Source organism: Copadichromis virginalis, linkage group LG15 (genome assembly GCF_057382275.1).
Source record: "Copadichromis virginalis isolate Kocher_CV1m ecotype Utaka linkage group LG15, C_Virginalis_male_GT1.1, whole genome shotgun sequence".
Taxonomy (NCBI): domain Eukaryota; kingdom Metazoa; phylum Chordata; class Actinopteri; order Cichliformes; family Cichlidae; genus Copadichromis; species Copadichromis virginalis.
The window spans coordinates 4,577,356-4,598,931 of NC_140632.1; the positions used below are offsets into that span (position 1 = coordinate 4,577,356).

At 41.0% G+C, this 21,576-nt stretch overlaps 1 protein-coding gene across 4 annotated transcripts in view; it reads right to left on the reverse strand.

The window, feature by feature from the left end:
* Window positions 1–21,576, reverse strand: part of pak5 (p21 protein (Cdc42/Rac)-activated kinase 5) — an 88,490-nt gene that overhangs the window by 5,114 nt on the left and 61,800 nt on the right. For all 4 annotated transcript variants that reach the window (XM_085431433.1, XM_085431431.1, XM_085431432.1 and 1 more), the window contains 5 exons: window positions 8,209–9,048; window positions 4,119–4,328; window positions 3,725–3,866; window positions 3,252–3,406; window positions 2,143–2,276 (listed from right to left, as the gene is read on the reverse strand). In XM_085431433.1, coding sequence (XP_085287559.1) covers window positions 2,143–2,276; window positions 3,252–3,406; window positions 3,725–3,866; window positions 4,119–4,328; window positions 8,209–9,048 — 1,481 coding nt within the window. The remainder of the gene's footprint in view (window positions 1–2,142; window positions 2,277–3,251; window positions 3,407–3,724; window positions 3,867–4,118; window positions 4,329–8,208; window positions 9,049–21,576) is intronic.

Consider the following 21,576-nt stretch of genomic DNA (forward strand, 5'->3'; position numbering starts at 1 on the left):
ACTAATCAATCTACATTTTATAAGGACATCTATTAAGTTTTATTCCAAACTTTTTCTGATAATATTAATAAAAGGTAAAAAAAAAAAAAAAAAGCAACTGACCCTACAGGGTGAATGTATGTGAGTCTTTATCAAAAAGAGAAATTCTGTTTAAAATCCAGTTTTATGAGCTTTCCGTGAGTACTTTTAAAAGCACTCGTGGTGAAACTTTCTCTCATGCATGCACCGAGCACACAAACGAGCAAACATCTGTGTGGGAGACTGTTCAAAATACTTCACAGCAGCAGCGGTGCTCAGCCTCGCCAAAGCGTGTTATTAGCATCCGACACCGCGCAGCGCTAATGCTGACACTCCGCGCAAATGACTGTAATTAAACACCAAGCACAAAGTAAGCTTAAAACAATGAGGCAGCAGCTTAGAAACGCAACTCAGTAACACAGAAACCATTTGGAAAAGTTGGAGAACGATAATCCTGAAACTATCGGAGCATCGTATCGTCTCAGCCGGTCCTTCCTCTGCGCCTTGCAAAATTATTCACCTGTTCGTGTCAGCTGCAACAAATAAAATAAAAAAAATTGAACTTCGACTGCGCACCAGTGCTTGCTAAGTTATATTAAAATCCATTTGATGTCAGCAACATCATCTGAACAACACGCCCTTTAAAAGGTGACATAAACCTTTTTCCCTCCCATGTGGATTCTCTCTCCGTCAATCTCACCAGTCAAAACGAACACAAATGACACACACAAAGCTGTGGCCTGATTTCTTCTTTTATATAAAAGTATTACATAATGCTTCAAAATCTGATACTTTAACTCTTTCAGACAGTCTGAAAACAGCCATTGAACTGAAAAATAAAATAATTAAAAATAAAGATGAGTTCACATTTTTGAATGACGCTAGTTTTCTTGGATGAGAGGATGGACATCATATAAAAAACAGGTAAACTTGGCTCTGTTAGAAGGGAGCAAAGTCTGTCTATAAGGTCCTTTGAAACTTAGGTAACAATAGAGAAGGAAGCTGATTGTCTCTGCAGTGTTTTTATTTATTTTACACATCTGCAGAACATGCATTTTCTTACTAAGCAATTATATGGTTCCACCACATCCCAGAGGTGCTCTGTTTGACAAGGCGCTTGCTTGAAGTAGGACTCAATAGATTTTTTTTTCAACCAATTTCTGTAAAATGTAGAGATGTTTGTGTGTGAACCAGTAAATCACAAGTTTCTGGTTGTTGTTGTCAGCCCATCTGACAACAACTGTGCGAAACCACGTGTACATGCCTAAATGCATCGAGTTGCTGATTAGATATTTGCATTAATGACCAGCTGAACAATGTGTAAATAAATATGCTGCACTTTATGTTTCATTTAGTATGCAGGGTGTATCAAAACGAATCATCCAATTTCAAAAAGCTAGATTTTTTAAAGTAATAGACATAAAAACTTACGGGACATTTTAAAATACATGGCTGAAGATAAACTTTTACATATACAACTCACAATGTTCAAAAGTTAAATGTGTCCTTCTCTGGTCGCATCTCCATATGATAGTCAAACTCATCTCACACATTATTGTGAGCATGTCTGGAGTCACTGCAGCCGCCATCAGCCATGTGAAACTCGTGAATCCGTTCTTTCTTATAATACGTGTTCTGATCTTTACCAGTGAACGATACTGTGAAATCAGATGATTCCTTTTGATAGACTCTGTATTAGCAGCTTGTATTCCTGCTTCAATGCCAAGGTCTCTCTTCCTAAGTAGAGTATGGTGTCAATGAGCCTTCATGGTAAAATAAAGGTTTAAAAAGCCTGTGTTCGACTGGACAATAACTTTAAACGAGATGTAACACGTTAATTTTTACCTGGTTCTTGCAATGCTGAATCCGTGATTCATTTTTAGGGAATATCTTACTAATCACTTAAAAGTTAAAACGTGCCTCAGGACCTTTACATGCTGATCACCTGGTTGTTGAGTTTGACGTCTATTAACTACTTGAGCAAAATAATTATCCTGTTTTTCAAAATGTCCTTTTATAATTTATATTTTATAATTTTATAACCCTAACAACAGCTTACATCCTCCAAGCTCCGCATCACACAGCTTGATGGTTTACCTCAGCATTTGTGCATTGAGCAGTTACCTGGTGTGAGTCACAATGTCAGTGAGTGCCCCTCCCTCCAGGAACTCCATGACGACCCAAAGCTCGTCTCCCACCAGGTAACTGTTGTACATGTCCACAACATTTTCATGATGGTAGTCCCTCATGATCACCACCTAAAACACAGACAGAGAAATATATATGTATGTATCGTTACTAATGACACTGTAGTACACTGGCTCTGTCACTGTTATTATGCTGCTATACTTTGTTACTACACTGTTAATATGAAATAAAAATCATGCTTTGAGCCTCAAAAAGGTTTCTCTCTGAAATTCCTCAATTCAATACCATATTTAAGAATGTATGCTAAAATGTGCTACAAAAAATTATCTACAATTCCAGTGGTTTATTGAATCTATTCATGTAATTTCATTTTTTCAATATTAATTCAACTTCCCCTTTGTCTAATATGAACATGTTCTGGAGGCTTAATCATAAAAGGATTACATTCAAATTAATAGGATTACACGAAACAAATTACTTTCCCGCTGAACACCCGCTGCTCCACAACTCGCACTCATGCTTACATACATGCATTCTCTCTCCCACTCATGCACACTAAACAGAGACCAAAATACAAAAGAATCAGGGCAGAAATGCAATCCGAGCGTCGCTCAGTTCACATTTAAATACATTAGACTTTTTTTTTCCTGGGCAAATGAAATGCAGCTCATTTTTTAGCTTGTCAGGACATCATGAATGTGAGCAGTCACGAATACATTTCTTGCTTAAGGTTTTCGGCGTAAACACGTCTTCAGTTTAGTCAATAAATGTCATTACAGATGCAAAAAAAAATGTGTTAGTGGTTTAATTGCTGTGGATGGATGTTAGGGAAATAAGGGCAAACTGAACTCTTGCTGTTTGTTTCATTAATTAGCATAAAGTGGCATTTTTATTATGCTAATTAAAACAGTTTCACGACTGTCGCTTGCTTAGGCTATCAACAATCTGTGACAAATGTTAGTTCTGTGGTCATTATGGCCCCAATCTAAATCCACCTGATTAATTCACTCAAACATACGACATCAGAACTATTTGGATTATAGTATGAGCTAAGGACAGTTTCTCAGGTAATCGTTGTTTGATACCTCGTTAAAAAGCAGCTCTCTTCTCTGCTGTTTTCTGAGGTCCATCTTCTTCACTGCCACCTGCTTTCCGCTGTGCTTCTCGGTGGCGATGCAAACAATACCTGTGGATCCCTCGCCAATCTTAATAAAGCTGTCCAGGTATTCCCGAGGGTCGCCTGGAGGAGAACACAAACATCGTGCCTCATTTTAATGCAACATCAGACACAAAGAAAGATATAAATGTAAAAAAAAAAACATCTAGAAGTTGCAGTTGCATGCCTCTGCTAGATACTCAAGCTGCAGTTTATTCACGCCATTACAGACTCTAAATACTGCTATATGAAACTCTGAATGTTAGACAGGAAACACTTGGATGTAGAAAAACAACAAGTTGCATGAATGTATGTGTATTTGGGTAAAGTGTCCATTCCGTCCATTTATCAAGTTGTCACATGCTTGTGTGTCATTTCAATGTTCCTTTAATTTCAAGTTACCAGGGTTGACCACCAGCTGAAGTGCTGCTCTGAACTGCTCATGGGAAACTCTGGAGGGCTGCGTGTCAGAGCTTGACCCCCAGGAAGGAGGCGGATAAGCCCCTGGGGGGACGTAAGGTGACGAAGGCTGTGAGTAGGCCCCCTGGATGAAAAAGTTATAAAAAAAAGACAGAAATAACATGGCTTATATACCTAATGATTTTATTTTCTAAAGAATCAATTTGGGAAAGAGCTACTTTAGTTAGAGATTTAAGATGGTTACAGTTAAAAACCTGGAGGAAGTGTTGATCTCAGCTAACTTACCAAAGTCACAGAGTATAATCTGCAATCTGTAGCAAACTGAATCATCACTATGATGCAGTTTTTATATGTGAAGTTAGCGAACATACTGTACCTGCGGGGTATATGGTGGACTGGGCTGGGAGGGAGGATGATGGTAAGGAGAGGGTTTGTAATGGTGAAAGATCGGGGGGTACGGCAGGTGCACCGAGGGGTAGCCAGGCGGCTTCGTGTGGCTCTGAGGTAGCTTAAGAGGCCCTCGGGGGTACGTGTCACCACCTGCGACCTGGGGACTGTCATCGCGTGATGGACGCTCATAGTCGCCCTGGAAAAGCGAGGAAAATTACATATAAGTCTAGTGTTACGCAGATGTCAGCATTTTACTGCAGTGAATACTGAAGAATTTTACTGTTAAACGTCAGCCTGTACATCCACGGTCATACACTACACCTGCAGGCACATTACTCCCGGACAGACCTAACGGAGAACATTTAGTGCACAGGACAGGGACCATACCTTATCCTTACCACCCCACCCCCTCTAAAATGCTTCACAGCTACTCCATTCATCAACCAAGAGCCTGCAGTGGACTCAGATCTGGGACACAGCTCTTCCTTAAGATTGTCCTTCAAAGTAGGGTATTGGGTATTAGTGAGAATGCAGTAGTGCTTACATGACTCAGCTTTCATTACATGACTCACAGTTGGCTACAAATACGCACACTTGGAGTGGTTTCATAACCTAATAGCTTCGTCATCGTATTATGTCACATGGATCCTGTCATTTTAAGGAAAACTGGCCACAGGTCATTAACAATAGGACGTAAGTAGAGACAGGCTGATACTGTACAGCTGTCAGTGGCATATCTACGTGACAAAAGTCTGTCATTTAAACCCCAGGAGAGGGATTAAAGTGCTACAGCAAACATCAACACTACCCAGAGTGATCTAAAGTGGATTACAGCAAAGAAAAAACAAAAATTAACTTAGAAGATGAATCTGCTTTCACCCTGCAGAGACTAAACTAAATCACCTTTGCCACACCTCTCTAAAATGATCTCCAGCCAGCCTGATTTTTCCCCTCAAGAGACTCCGACTATAATAAATAAAACTCTCTTTCCTCCTTTCTTTTATTTGTCACTCTCTCTGCGCCTAATCGCTATTTCTCTTTCTTTCACAAAGAGACACACACACACGTACACAGACTGAAACCCACAAGCACAGACAGGGTAGGAGGAGGAGCCCTGATGTGTTGGGATGGTGTATAATTACATGGTGTGAACTCTTTTAATCAATCACTCTGAGGCAGGTGCGGGGGTGGCTGCTGGGAGGCCCCCGTCTCGTGCCCCTCTATCGTTGGCCAGCAAGCGCTCGCTGGCTGTCAGCCAGGGGTCTCCTGATCCATGTTGGTTAAACGCGCATTAATCTGAGTTTGGCAGGGTAATCAACAACCTAACTCAACTGTGAAATTGAATTCCGCGGTGGAACATCGTTCGGCCAGTTTTATGCTAAGGCTGCAGAAAGGGAAAGTGCCGCAACATCAATTTGTCACTGAGAGCTGCGGCACTGAGCTCACACTCGCTACAAAACAGTGAGGAAGAGAGAGACGGCGGCAGAGAGAAAGGAAGCGTGCGTGTGTGTGTGTGTGTGTGTGCGTTTGCATCTTTGTGTGTGGCCAAGTTTCTGTGCTGTCTACTATTACATCCCCAACGTCTTCCAACAACGGCAGGGAAAAAGAAGGATTTACTTCAGCGGTGTGAGTGGGCTGAACCAGGAAAAGAGAAGAAAAGGCAGAGAGTGAGCAAAGAGAGAGGGAGGTGGGTTTGTTCCAAGGTCCGTGAGCCAAGAAGAATAGTGATTCTTCAGCTGCCAGATGACTCCTTGTTTTGTTGTTTCCTTTTTTTAAACCACTGCTGTGAAAATCAAACAAGAAATATTAAAAACACCATCACATTAAGTCCAATTATAGTCACGCCTTTGAGATATGAAAGAGTAAGTTTGTAAATGCTCAAACATATTCTTTCATGTATAATTTGGCTAAATTGGCTTTCGACCCTTTACTTATTCTACTTTTTTTTAAAATAGAAAAGCAAGCGCGCCTCTTTAAGCGTGACAACTCAAACAGCAGCAGAAATGTGAAACAAACAACATGAAAGAAAAATGACCTTCTCCTGCATCGCCTTCCTGCTGCTCTTGCATTCTCCGTGGCTGCTTTTTCTTCGAGTGGCTATTTACCGAGACACGCGGGTTAAATGGTTTTTCATCAAGGCACCCTGGGATCTACATCAGCAAACCCGGTTTCCCCTCTCGGCTCGCTGTGTGTGAAGGGAGGCATGGTGCAGAACTGTGATAGCGGCACTCGTGGGTTTAATGATGCTCGGAGAGCTTTGGAAGAATGATGTAAAAGGTGTTGTGTGAAAAGTCTGACCCCACCTTTTGCCCTCTGCTATATTTCCTGATCTATTATCTTCCACCGCAGCACACGGAGTTCTTTGCACTGAGAATTCTGGTGTAAAAAAACTACGAGTAACCGAAAGCATATGGTTACATTACACAGCCACTAACGCGTGGACGGTTCGTTTGTTCTTGTCAGTGGAGTTTCTGTGCAGAGGAATCTCTTGGGCGTCTCTCCCACTGCTCCACTGGAGCACGACACGGGCTGCACAAGAGCCGGCATACTTACAGTGCAGCTGTTCCCAAATACAATATACAATCTACTGAGTGACACTGCTGGGGGATTTTACCAACAATCACATAGGTTCCTTTAAATTCATGTTTTTTTTCTAACTTTTACAAACGTGCAAAAACCTGCCTTCTGTGTGTTTTGTTTGTGAGATGTTTTCAGTTAAAAATCTGTAATACAGTCATATAAAAAGCATTTCCATGTCACAAAAACAAAAAAAAAATATTTCTGGGCATCCTTAACATCAAAGCCCATCTATGCGTTCCACAAAAAAGTAAGGAAATTAGTGTTTGATTGATTATTTCTTTGTTGTAACAATGTTTCATGGTAATAAATCTTATACTGTTGAAAAGCCTGTTTAGTTACCTTTAAATGGTGCCGCATTTGTAAGGAAAAATGCATTTGTGGGTTGAGCAGCAGAGTTGAGCATGTGGCTTGTGCCCATAAAAAACTTGACAAATCTTCTCGTGCAAATTCCAAACAGCTTATTGACTCTTATTTGATGTCAATAGAGAAGAAATAATTGAGGAAAGGTGTTGCCACAGCAACGTCCCCGTTCAACATCCATTAACCTTCTTCGTGATCTTCCTCTTTTCCTTCTGAAAAGTCTCCTCATGTCCAAACCATCTCAGCCTTGCTGCTTTAACTTTGTCCCCAAACTGCTCAACCTGAGCTGTCCCTCTGATGTACTCATTTCTAATCTCTAAAGCAGGGGTGTCAAACTCCAGGCCTGTCCTGCAGGTTTTAGATCTCACCCAGGGTCAACACACCTGAAACAAATGATTAGTTCATTACCAGGCCTCTGGAGAACTTCAAGACATGTTGAGGAGGTCATTTAGCGATTTAAATCAGCTGTGTTGGATCAAGGACACATCTAAAACCTGCAGGACACCGGCCCTCGAGGCCTGGAGTTCGACACCTGTGCTCTAAAGCTTTGCTATTAGATATTTAATTTCTGCTGAGTTCGTCTTGACCACCGTTATGCATATTTGCATTTGTAATTCTCTTAGCCTTTTAATAATTGCAATGATAGTATATTTTTATACCTTTGTGCCAATTATGTTTCTGTTAAAACGCTATATTTAGCAGTGATTGCAGTTTGTGTGGTGCAAAGCTTCAGTATAAATTTGAACCCCAAGAACACTTGCTCCTATTTATTAATTTGTGTAAGTCAGAGCTTTTTGGTCAGTGGTCAGTCTGAGCATTAATTGAACTGTGTATAGAGCTAGTGGACACGCCAGAGGTGCAATTCTTTATGTGACATCACCTTCCTCCTTCAGAGAAGAGTAGATTAAAGCTGAAACCATCTATCAGGCAGGAAGAGCAGAAAAAGAAAACTGATGGTTGAGGATCAGAGAGAACTCGAAACACTGAAGAAGAAAATAATGTGAAAAGGTGACTGGGAGGTTAAAGTGTGTGTCACATGAGTGTACATGTATAAAATTCTCTCTGATACGTTCGTACAGACTTGTTGGGAGGATATAGTGTGTTGAAACATGGCATTTCCATTTTGCTTTAGTTACCTTGGTTAAAGTCTGTGAGTTGGCGAGACTCTCCGAAAGGCGAGGGTAGGTGTAGGAGCTGTACGGGTGGGCCTGTGGCGGGCTCCTGAAAGTCCCACTGGCGGCATAGGGGACATTTGGCTCCTGCAGCCCAGAGCCTGACCGAGATCGCTGCCTGATGGCAGGCGTGGGGCTGGTCTGGGTCACGTAGGAACTCTTGGGTCGCTTCTCATATTCGTCCCTCATGCCGCCGTAACTCCACTCACTGTCGGGGTAGTTAATCTGCTCGCTGTGTAGCGATGCACGAGACGGTGTGCCAACTGATGTGTCCCGGTAGTCCTGGCTGGATGAACCTCCCACCGATGCCCGGTAGTAGCCGCTGGAACCTACTCCGCTACCCACCGTAGAGGCCACCTCATCCGCCGACCGCCCTTTGCTCTCCAGATAGGTGTGATAGTCAGGTGGAAGTTTGCCATAGTCTGATTTCTGAGGCATGGCATCAGGGTAAAAGGGGCTGCGTATGGGGTGTGAGTGGCCATTCTGCTTGGTGAATCGATAGTGCCTGCCAAGTGCCCAATCCCCATCTATGGAGAAGCTTGGCTTGCCGGGGTCCAGAGAAAAGTCCCTGCTGGACGTGTCCAGGTCACACGAGTAGCGGGAGTAGTAGTGGTTGAATCCGTTCTCCTCTGGAGCAGTGAGGTGGCCACTGCCCGAGGGTTTGGAGATGCCTCCAGCCTGATGGGGGCCTGGCGGGCTCTCTTTACGCAGGGAGTTGGAACGTGTTACCGAAATGTTGTCGAACTCCTCCAGCAGGCCGTTAATGGATGCATCTTTGGGTGGCCGGTTCCCTCGAACAATGGTCTACAAGCAAAGCAAACACATGAAACTTAGCATAGAGGAGACTTGTGCGTCTGAGAGTTTGATGGCGATAACCCTGATACTTTGGCTTGCAGTACATTCACTTTCAGCTTCATCATTCATGTCTGAAAACTGAATGAGATGAATTGAAATTCCTGCATCATCAACTTCAGTTAACTTCAAACATTTTCAGGCAAGAGTTTCAATTCATGTGTATCAGGGCTTTGCAACAAGTATGAAATTAATCATCACTTGCATTAAATGAACGTCGGTATTTGGATTTTAGAGAACAGCAGGCACTGATCTACACAATCACGGGTTGTTGTGAGCTGGGATTGAGCTAAAAATGCATGAAGATAAAAGTCGGGATACCTCAGATGGTAAAAGGCAACCAGCGTTGGATCGAGGGAGCTAATTCCTACCCCGTTTCCCTCGCAACACATCAGCTTCAATTTCAGTGGGATGATCAGGATGCATTAATAGTCGTGAGGTTTGGTTTAGCACACCAACACACGATTACACACGCACGCAAACCAAAAGGAGCAAGGAGGACGGGGGAAAGAGAGAATGAACACGCAGGCTCGCATCTGCTTCAAAGCAGAGGCAGCTTAAACATCAGGGAGGCCGCTTATCCCCTCCTACCTTGTGTTAAACCCTTTACAAGGCTGTGTCGTGAGTCATGGGCAACACGTGCTGCAGCGGGACTACAATCTGTGAGCGCGCACGGTGCGTGTGCATGTTTGTACAGTGTCGTGAGAGTGATGGGAAAATCCACACACATCTTTTTTATCTACCAGCCTCTCCACCACTTGAAACATAGAGGAAACAGTGCGCTGGAACAAAAAGAAACATGATGCATGAGTAGCGCTGAGAGGAGGCTGAGCTGAGGAGATTATGTGAATATTCAGCTCTTACATAATTTATTTTGGAGCCATTTGTGATGATCAAACAAATCTACCGACTGTGTTTCCTGGCATTACGGCCTCCATCTGGTAAAACTAGTCTTTTAGCTGTTTAGTAAGTCATAAGAATCAAAGGGACAGATGTTTGGTTCCCACTGGGGCAGTGGCATGAAGCGCAATGATAACTTCAACAAACAATAAAATATTTGACATATTTTGCTGTGAAAACTTTGCTGATTGCTTCAAAGTGAGGCAGATTTAAACGCATCGAAATTTGGATCATTTGTTTCTAGTGTTACTAAAATTTAAAATGTACTTAAATTAATTAAAACACATTAAAAAAGACATTCAATGTAATTTGTCCCCAGTAAAGCTGCTGTTAGTACTGTGCAGTTGGACTCCTTACATTTTCAGTACAAGAGGGAACAGCTTTATAAAAGATTTAACTACAACCAGAGATGCAGCAGAGGGACATTTTGGCCTCAAACTCAAACACACACACGCACACACACACACGCGCTTCCACAACGGCGTCTTTCTTGCCACAGGAAAGTCTGATGGCAAAAACAAAATAGTGACTAACTAAATACACACAAACGCCACCCCATCTATATATATTCCAATGACGTGCAGTATTTTTATACTATAGTCATTTAAGTGCAATATGGAAATTACCGTTCCTTATACTTGAACTAATATTATAATTCTTACTGTATTTTAGTACATTGTTTTATATTTGTTTTGTGTGACCGCTTTGACTCTAAGCTCTACATAAGATTTCCTATGTACCCAGACCCCGTGTATGTATGCAACTAGCAAATAAAGCTATTATTATAGGTATTATTATAATGCAAAACATCCATTCTTCATCCAATTCAGCGTCATTGTCAGGCTGGAGCTTGTCCCAGCTCTTATTGGGGAGAGGTACAGGTTGCTAATCTATCGCAGAGCTTGCACAACCATTCACATTCACATCAGTGGACAATTTTGTACCACCAGGTAACCTAACATGATGCCTTTGGACTATGAGAGGAAGCTGGAGAGAACCCATGCAAGCATAGGGAGGACATGCAAACTCCACACAGGAAGGCTGATGTAAAACAAACCAAAGACCTGGCAACCTGGTTTTTGTGTTTTTATTGTAAAACCTGTGCTGATCTTTCTAAATCTTGCCTCTGACATATACACATCATACAATAATAATAAAAATGGCTAAAACTAAACACTGAAACTAATAAAACACGAAGCATTTTCAAATACACAAACTAAAAACCACTCTGGAAAGTAACTGAAACTAAACTGAATTAAAAGCAAAATAAAAACTAATTAGAAAACATAAAACTACAACAACTCTGCTATAAAAACGAGTTGCTATTAACCAGTTGAAGCTCATGTCTATCAAGGCGATTATCACCATTTAAACACCTAAAACAGAGCACATACAAAATATCAACCTCTTTGAAATCCCAGACATATAACTCAAGATTAGAGAACAGAAAAATAAGATGGCGATTTGTGTACGACATTATTTTGGCGTGTCGTTATTAGACGTTTCCCCTGTCTGCAGATGTCTGTTGCGCCCCACTCTGAGACCCGACAGTGTCACATCGCCATCGTTCTCAGACCCTCAGACAGTGCTCACGCCCTGCTGTCTGTCACCCAACTGCCATGCTTGTCTCTGCTGTGATTCCTTCATGTCACATGTGCTGAGGCAGAGTCTCGGAAAAAAATCCTGGGATAATCACCGACTGTCAGCAACACTGTGCCGGCGCAGGGATCTTCCACGTCTTTGCTCAGCTACCTGCAAAGTGTCACTGCAAACGCACTCTCCTCCTCTCCTCCCATTCATCTGCGGGAATCTAAAGTAGCAAGGTAGCTACAGTTAATATCATCCCACCTTAACGCTGATGGCTTTATAACCAGGGTTGCAAGCAAAAAGGTATGACAGAGCAAAAAAACTAAAGATATTTTAGCTGTTTGTGGTAACGACAATGACAAAACACACTGACGGTTTGTACTCTCTCTGAAGGGCCAGACAGGAAAGCTCTCTTCACAAACCTTTACCTCTCACTGTGGCTGGTTTTCCACACATCATCTCTCCTTTCCATTTTGTTACTTGCTACACCTCCCTCTTTCTCTGTAACACTCCAGTTGTTCTCCTCTGCTTGAAAGCTATAGGCTGTTTGGTGCCTTGAACTGGAACCCAAGGTGAAACGGCCTATAAAAGCAGTCAGTAAAATCTAGCTGAAAGGTTGGAGCTGCAGCAGGGACGGCCTTTTAAACAGGTCGCTGAATGTGAATCTATGACGCCGGGTCTGCTCTGCGTGTCGGTGAGCTGGATTTTCCTAAATAAAGCGGTTGCATCATTAAAACCGGACAACAAAACCGCTACCCGGCAATTGCCGTCACGCTCATTAGAGTTATTCTCACACTTCCTCTAAACTGTGTTAAGAAGTCGTGGTGGAACAGGGCGTGCCACAATCTAAAATGAGGCAGTCGCATCATGTTATGCAGCGTGGACGTCAGCGATTCAGAACTAATTCAATTGGGACGCGACAGTAAGGGGATGTCAGCTGATATCACAAAACATCAGCATTTCAATTTGCTTCGTAATCACTAAGACTGTGTCAAAGAGCGCGGCAGTTACAGGGGATGGACGGAGTCGGAGAGAAAAGGAGGCAAGTGGAATCGAGGAGGTGACGGGGGCCGGGGGGTGTTGCAGAAGGGAGAGGGAGACAAGGTTAATTGTGTGCCAAATCACTGTCAAACGGTCGGCATCAGGCCTGGAAATCTTCCCATTAATTTGAATTAGGGGCTTCCATAACCCCCTTCTCCAGTCCTCCTCTCCCCTCTTCTCCCCCTGTCCTCACAGCTCTGTGAGCCTTGTGCGCCGGTCGTGTTCCGCGGCGGCTGTGACAGCAGCCATATTTCACCGGCGTGCGGCGTTGGCCTGTCCTTTAGTGATAAGCTGTAATAGATACTCGCCACGGCCTGTTCAAGGTAAGCACAGGAGAGAGCGGAGGGGAAAGCGAGGAGACGAGGGGAAATAAAATTAAAGGAAATGAAAAGGAAAGGAGATCGAATTTAAAACGATACAGTGGGAATGAGAAGACGGGGAAGTGTGCAGAAGAAATGGGAAACACGTGGGGGGCGGGAGTGGCTGAATAACAAACTATGCAAAGATGCAGGGAAGAACTGAACAACAGAAGGAAAGACAGGGGGAAGAATTACGGAGAAGGAAGGATGGAGAAGAGATGAGGGAAGGGAGGGAGAAAGGGAGTCATGAAAAATTAGCCTCATTGGGAGATAAGGGGGGGATTAACCTTGCTGGTAATGAAGGGAGGGTGTGATGGGAGGATGGAGGGAGGAAGAGAGGGAGAGATAATTAATGAGCTTGCCCTTCCCGTGACTCCTAGCTAGAACCCTGGTTTGGAAGTTGCGCTTCACTGGCCAGCCGAGTCCCGGGACAACCGAGAGTCCGAAGAAGGAGCAGCGGCTCTGTGCCTCTGTTTCCTCTGCACTGCTGTTTTATTTCTGGCTTTTAAAAATGCTGCATAACCAGATAAGTTAAGCTGTTAAGTAACTAATCAGTTAAGGTAAAGCTCCTGTTTTTTGGACTATTCACACTGGTATGCTCAATTAAATTTTACTTTGGCACTGGAAAGGAGATTTTGTTATTTGTGACAAGGCATGCTGAAAAACAAAAAACAAGACCACAAAAGTTCTATCGAGTAAAGCTGTGTACACACCAATCACACCAATACAGGAAAAAAACGAAGCCACCCCTCTTTCTTTAGATTTAGCAAGGAAAATGGGAAATAGGTGCAAACATGTGCAAACATCAGGGAAAAACTGAGTTTGTACAATTTTAACTTGAAAGTCAATATTTGGTGTGACCACCTTTATTCTTCAACACAGCTGAACTCTCTTAGGCAGCTTTCTTGTCATTTCCTTAAGTAGTCTTCAGCAATAGTTCTCCAGGCATTTAAACCTCTTGTTTGGATGTTGGCTGACTTTTGTTCTGTTCTGCCAAAATGATCCCACACTGCTTCAATAATGTTGAGCTCTGGGCAGGCCAATCCATGACTGTTAGCGCTCCATTCTGTAGTTTTCTATCTATTTTACTGTATTGGTAGTGTGTTTGGGATCACTGTCATGCTGAAAAACGAGGACACTGCCAATACGATGCTTTACATCATAGTAAATCAAAGTCTGACGGCGCTTTTCTGCATTCATAATTCTGTAAATTTTGCAAAAATAATATTTTGTGTCTGTCAAACTGTGTTATTTTTGGCATTTTTCCACACATTCAGCAAAAGAAATGGGAACAAATAATGCATTTTTCAACACGCTTCTAGTAACAAAGTGCCTAAAAATACAATGTAAAAGTGCTTCTTTGCCAAATTGTTAGTTATGTGTATGTGGGTCATTAGGTGCCTTTATTTTGCTACCACGATTTGGGTCAGTGTTTGTGTTTTTAAAAAAAAAAATTTTTATTGAGAGAGAGGAATATACATTGGTCGTTTACAATTACAATACAATTTGTTCCCCTCACATATTTGTTTTGTTTTTTTCATACACGAACAGATACAATAGTACACACACAGACACAAATGCTTAAAAAAATAAAAAACAAAAAAACCCAACAATAAAAACTCCCAAACAAACAAACGAACAAAAAACACCCAAAACAATAGACAACAAAAAAAAGGGGAGGGGTGATAATATTAATCAGCTAGTAAAATGTTTAACGACTTGCAATAATTTTCAAAAGGGCCCCAGATTCGATCAAATTCTCCATATTTGGCCTTTATTTAGGTCAGTGTTAAATGTCAAATAAAGAAGATAAGGTACAAGGACTGAACTGAAAATGAGTAGAAAGACTTTGAAAGCTCTTTAGAAAACCTGGAGAACTATTGCTCCATTTTACTTAAAAAATTACAAGAAAATCTGGCTCCTTCAAAGCAAACTATAAAGAAATGAATGGTGGCTCAAGACGTTTTCACCAAAGTAGTTTGTAAAAACTGTTATATAGCTTCCCATTTGGATGTCCAAGGCCTGTTCTGAACCCTCGCATCACCATGGTGGTGTTTTGGAATGCATATGTCAGCATCTTGTCATTAAAACCTAAATTGTACCTGTTTCATTTACTATAAATTGGATCATAATTTATAAAATAAACATCAGTTTATATTAACTAAGGCTGAAAGTAGTGAGCGAGGCCGTGCATTCAGGGACTAAGGTAATAAAATCAAGTGAGTCTTGTTTTTCACACAATTCGCCCTCTACTGGCCAGTATAGAGAATACACTTCCGCATCTGCATCACTTTTAATACTCGAAAGATTTGTCCATCCTTGATGCACAGTCTGTTTTTAGAGATCAGCCACTTTGTCACAGTTTTAACCATATGTAGATTTTTTTATTAAGACAGTAAAAACATTATGACTGATTAATATATAAATACAGAAAATCTTAAATTCCAACCCACTGTGTCAAAATGCGTTTTTTAAACAGGTTTTACCCAAATGCTTTCAAAAAACTTCAAAAAAACCATAGCCACTTGGTGATGTGCATACATTTGGATCTTGCATCTTTCAGTCCAATAAAGTTTAGAAGCTACATTTCAGTGTGTGAAAACGCTCATGAAAGCTCATCACCTATTACACCCTCATGAAAAGCATGCACACGCTGCAGCAGCTTCGCCTACTCAGCACACCCACTCCCAACTCTCAATGATGCCACCATCATAGAAATCTCCTTTTTTAAAAACAAAAACAAAAACAAAACAATGTTTGTATAAATCCAGCGATATACTCAAGTAGAAATGGGAACGTGGACACAACAGAAGTCATTCTAACACTCCAACCACATTTTCCCTCTCTCTCCCTCTTTGTGTATTAAATCCCAGCCTCTCTGTGAACCTCTGTCACGACTCACACAGCAGAAACCCTGCATGCGTGGGTATTCACACACACACACACACACACACTTAGACTACTACTAGCACTGCTGCTGTTCTGAAGTACTCCCTGCTTTCGCATCAGTGACCAATTTGTGAACAGAAGCTTACCGCTGTCTGAGAAAGATAATATCACAGAGCCCTTCAGACAGCAGATAAACAGACCACTCACGACTCTCCTCTGAGCGTCACGAGACTGAGCAAACTCCCTACAGCACTGATTAATAAAGGATAAAATAAAGCATAGCTGATGCATTAACAGAATAAAGATATTGTTTGTTTGTTTTTTTAAAAAGCAGCCAATATTCACAGAGTAATAAAAAAATTACATCATGTATTTGGGAATTCTCTTATATAAGCAGCTCTTTACAAGACAATGCATGAAAAGAAAACAAGAAAACAAGACATGGATTTTAAAAGATAATCTATCATGATTTAGGTAAACACAGAGATAGCTATTCATATCCTCCAGCCCCCTCTGCTGGATAAATGCGGTAAACACAACCAGCTGCTAGAATTTGCCTGCTCAAAAGCTGAAAGGTATTAAAGCTTCTTAACCCTCAGCAAAATTCAGTGAAAATGATATCCTCAAAACTTTTGGCCATTTATTAATGCATAAAATATTTCATATAAACTTTTTTGTCCAGTTATAATGTATCTATAATACTTCTTAAACACAGTTATTAATATGCAGCTTATATAAGTTATATAAATACTATAAGGATAGAATATGGAACACGATTTTACTTTATTTTTTTATTCAAGTTTAAGATTCAAGATTGTTTTTACACACTCAGCTTCAAATGAGCTGCACACACCAAGTAATTTAGAAAGTTAAAAATATTTAAATATACAAATAAAATTCATATAATTCTGAAAACAGTAAACATTTCCTTATAATTTCTTTGAAAATGACTGGAAAACAATACACTACATAGAATCCAATGCCACAAAGCGCCTGGTGCACAGTTTTTATTCTGATGTTAATGCCAGAGGTTTGGAAGTCTGCAGTTAATGAGTCGGCAGAGCCTCAACAATTTTTACCCACAATGCAGCTCAGTAGTCAGTGAGCCTCAGCAGCTTTACATGGTCTGCCACGTCATGCTGGGCTGAGTTGCTGTGGTTCCTAAAGGCTTTGCAATATTAGCACTGAAACATAATAATGGAATATCTAGTAAGGAAAACATTTCATAAATTGACTAAAACGATGCCATTTGGTACAAAGTACTAATAAAATGTGTTGTGCATTAGTTTATTATTATTTTTTTCCAAAGGAAGTTCATTTATAAAACAGCATCACTTTAACCCAAGCAAACCCTGGACCCTTTAAGAAATGTTATTCTGCCTGTAATATTATATTGCATATGAACCTTATTTTACTCCTGTATTTTATTCTATTTGTGTAGTACTTAGTCTATTTTATAAAAAGTGTTCTTTCTATTTTGTATAGTATGCTATTCTGTTTATCTGATTCTATCCACGGGCGACCGTGGCTCAAGAGTCCCGAGTTCACCTTGTAATCGGAAGGCTGCCGGTTCGAGCCCCGGCTCAGACAGTCTCGGTCGTTGTGTCCTTGGGCAAGACACTTCACCTACTGCCTACTGGTGTTGGCCAGATATGGCAGCCTCGCTTCTGTCAGTCTGCCCCAGGGCAGCTGTGGCTACAACTGTAGCTTGCCTCCACTAGTGTATGAATATGGGTGGATGACTGGGTGTGTAAAGCGCCTTGGGGTCCCTAGGCGGGACTAGTAAAAGCGCTATACAAATACAGGCCATTTACCATGTTTTTCTCTTAATTTTTTACTGTTCTTCTACTTTCTGCCGTGACCAAAAATTTCCCATGTGTGGGACTAATAAAGGTTTATCTTATCTTAACCTATAAGACAAATTTTCCTTTTTCTTCTGTGCACTAAGAGAGAACAAGACCAGTTTACAGAAGCACTCAGAACTATTAATTAACTATTAAAACTATTAAGAGAAGCAATGTTTTAAGCCAAAACCCAAACATATTAAAACCTGTTTTTAAATGCATTAAATTAACGTATTTGTCTCCTTAGACATGAAAATGAATGATACGATTCCAGAATGAGCTCCCAGGAGTGGCAGTGTTTTGGGGGTCGTGGAGAACCCCCAAAATCAGAACCAGCACATTAATTGTGAATTCCATGAACCTGAATATAAATCACGTGCATTTTATATTCACTGATAAAGCCTCAAAGTACAGTGCAGCTTCTGGTAATCAGATTCTCTAAAGTACACATCTAGTGCATCTATTACTAACTTGAACAGCCGCTCCTGACCTCTAAGTCAAAGTTCAATATGACCTCAGCTGGTGTGCAGGCTGATTATTGACTGATTATATAGAAGAAGACTTAACAAAATAGTTTCACTGAGTTTTCTACATGTTATGAGCTGTTCTTAACCAAACATCAACAGAATTATTCAAGGAGCAAATTTTGAAATGATTCCATGATTAATAAGTTATGAGCTGACCCGTTTCCTCAGGCCATCCTGCTGTCTGTTAGTTAATAACCATCAACATCATGTCATCCTGCGGCAGAGAAGCTGCATGCTGAGGATTTCATTAAATAGCATCAGACTTAATAATCAATTTAGACATAAAAAAGTATTCTGTTAAAGTTGACTTTAATATATTTCAGCATATAGAAATGCTTTTATCCAAAAAAGAACAAGGAAAGAAGAAGGAAATTTCAATACTCTTAGACTCGTTCTCAACTTTCACGACGAGAGGGCTCATACATCCTCCAAACTTCTACATATAGGAGTGAAAAAACAAAGCGGTTAAGAAGCTTAAAGTGGCTTCTCACAATGTGTAGGTGTGCTGATGGTGACCCCTTGTGTAGTAAAACAAGGACTACAATTTTGCCACCAGAAACGCCCCCTGAGTTTCAGGACAGTAAATACATACATGCATCAGGCAACATAGCGCAGCTCCATCACACCACAGCTTCATTCAGATCTGTCTTTTCATCCATCCATCCATCAATCAATCTTCTTCCGCTTGTCAGTTCAGGCCAGGTCGCATGGGCAGCAGCCCAAGCAGAGAAGCTCAGACCTCTCTCTCCCCAGCCGATTCCTCCAGCTTGTCTGGGGGAACACCAAGGCGTTCCCACGCCAGCCGAGAGATATAATGTCTCCAGCGTGCCCTGGGTCTACCCCGGGGTCTCCTCCCGGTGGGACATGCCCGGAACACCTCACCCAGGAGACGCCCAGGAGGCATCCTTGTCAGATGCCCAAACCACCTCAACTGGCTCCTTTTTATATGAAGGAGCAGCTGCTCTACTCTGAGCCCCTCCCGGATGGCTGAACTTCTCACCCTATCTCTAAGGGAGAGGCTAGCCACCCTTCAGAGGAAGACATTTGCGCTGCCATCTTTTCATATCTAAGTAAAATCCTTTAATATAATCCAAGGTTACATTTTACAGAAAATTAACTCCTTTTCCAACACCTATGCAAAGTATAAGATGTAGAATTCCTAAAAATCACAAGTGAGACTGAGAAGGCTGAAGCATTTTAGGTCCTATTAGTAAACACAGCAGGCTAGTAAAAAAAAAACCCAAACTATTTTAATGACAATTAATGTCAGTAGAGACCTGCTCAGCTCAATTCCTCATCTGTATTTTTATTCTTGAGACTGTAACTGAGTCATGTTTGGCATGATTCACAGTGAAATAATCCTTATTTGTATTTGCTTGAATCCTTGAGTTTACCGTTTGGATGCCACTTAGCTCCCTTCAGTTTAACTCTTTCCTCCACAAAGATGACATTAAATGAATTTTAATTAATAAATAAACATTAATGGATAAAGATGTGGTTTGATGACCATTACAAAAGTTTCAAGGTTTTTCCAAGAGTAGCTTAGGCAGAGATCCCCCTCCCTAACTTCTGATAGAAACCCAGTCATTTTGTTCTATATGCAGCCCTGACACATGATAGAAATCACTCAGTTCAGAAAAGAGCTTCATCAACGGCTCCTAGTAGGTTTTCAAGGGGTAAAGAGCAGTGTTGGGCAAGTTACTTTAAAAAAGTAATTAACTATAGTTACTAGTTACTTCTTCAAAAAAGTATCTGAGTTAGATACTGAGTTACAAGATTCTAAAAGTAATTGATTACTTGAAAAGTAACTATTGCGTTACTTTAAAAAAACGTTTAACCCTCTGGGGTCCAGGGTATAATTGGCCATTTTTAACTACTTTTGATTTTCCCTCCACATTTTACCTTTAAAAACTATTTACTTTGCCTTGTTTGGTATCATCCTTTTCAGCACAACCTCACGTGTCTGAATTTACAGTCATGTTTTCATTTTGATATACTGTATTAACACAACTGATCTAAAAATCAGACAAAAAACATAAAATCCGAGTAGAAAAAGTTCTATTTTTTACTGTAACAACCACAAACATGTTTAATGAATCATATTTCATAACTTTAAATGTAAATATAAATTGTCGATTTTAAAATCATAAAAGCACAAGTTTTGCAAACAAAGTTATTTGCATCCATTTACCTTTTACCTTTTGTTATAACCATTTCAAACTATTCACAGAACAATCAGCTGTTCTTCAATAAGATGCCACACAAATTATTTGTGCCACTCCAAATATTCCTGTCCACTATAAAGGAGAACATCACAGCCTGATACCTGCAGGTCTGACAGCAGCAGGTGTATCACTCCTGTTTCTACCTGGAGACAGCAGTCGCCTCATTGTTCTGACACACAACACAAAACTATCCACAACACTACACACTAACTACACAAGACAACACATTAACTTCACACTCCGAACACGCTAAACGTCACAAATCTCTCACATCTCAAAACTCGCTCTCTCTTTTTCTGCTGTCTCTCTTTCTTTCTCTCTCTCGCCGTCACTCCTAAAACTTCCCCCTCTCCCTAAACAACCAAATGTCATGTTGCCATATCATTTTTGATTGGTCGACATGGTGCATTTTTCACACAATTTAAAAACTGGTATATATCACCTTGTTGCTTTGGCATCTTGAAGTGGTCATGTGATTGGCTTATCACGACTACTTTATTCTTCCTCAGTCAAACAGCAGCACTCATGCGATTGTTTTGCCCCCCTAGCTCCAGGTGTTGTGCCAAAAAGTGATCGTTGGGCAGAAAGTGATTACCGTCCGTGGTAGCGCGTGCAGCTGCTTAAAGCTGTAGCGCCCAGATTACTTACAGCTACTTCCGTACAACTGATATAAGATACGGTAAGCTGAACACAGCTTCAACCGTCTGTTTGTTGAAAAACAGTAACACGACCGCACCGCATTTTCTTGTTAGTAACAGTAATGGCGTTGTAACGATAGGAATAGTAATTAGTTAGATTACTCGCTGTTAGTAACGCCGTTATTGCCATCACTGGTAAAGAGTTAAGTCCACCTTCTTGTAGTTCGACTTTCTTATCCTGCTGAAAACAACTACTTAAAGCAGTCTGAAGCCCAAGCTTTTCACTCGTAGGGTTTTCTTGTACTGCTCTCATTATTTGAAACTTTGGAGATGTTTTATATGAGCATCCACCAATCTGGTTGTTAGCTTTCTAATGACAGAAACACATGAAAAGAAACAATGTCCCTTATGAAATCAATACAAGATGCAAAATGCCCTGTGCTTTTGTTTGAAGAGCGTAACTTCCACAT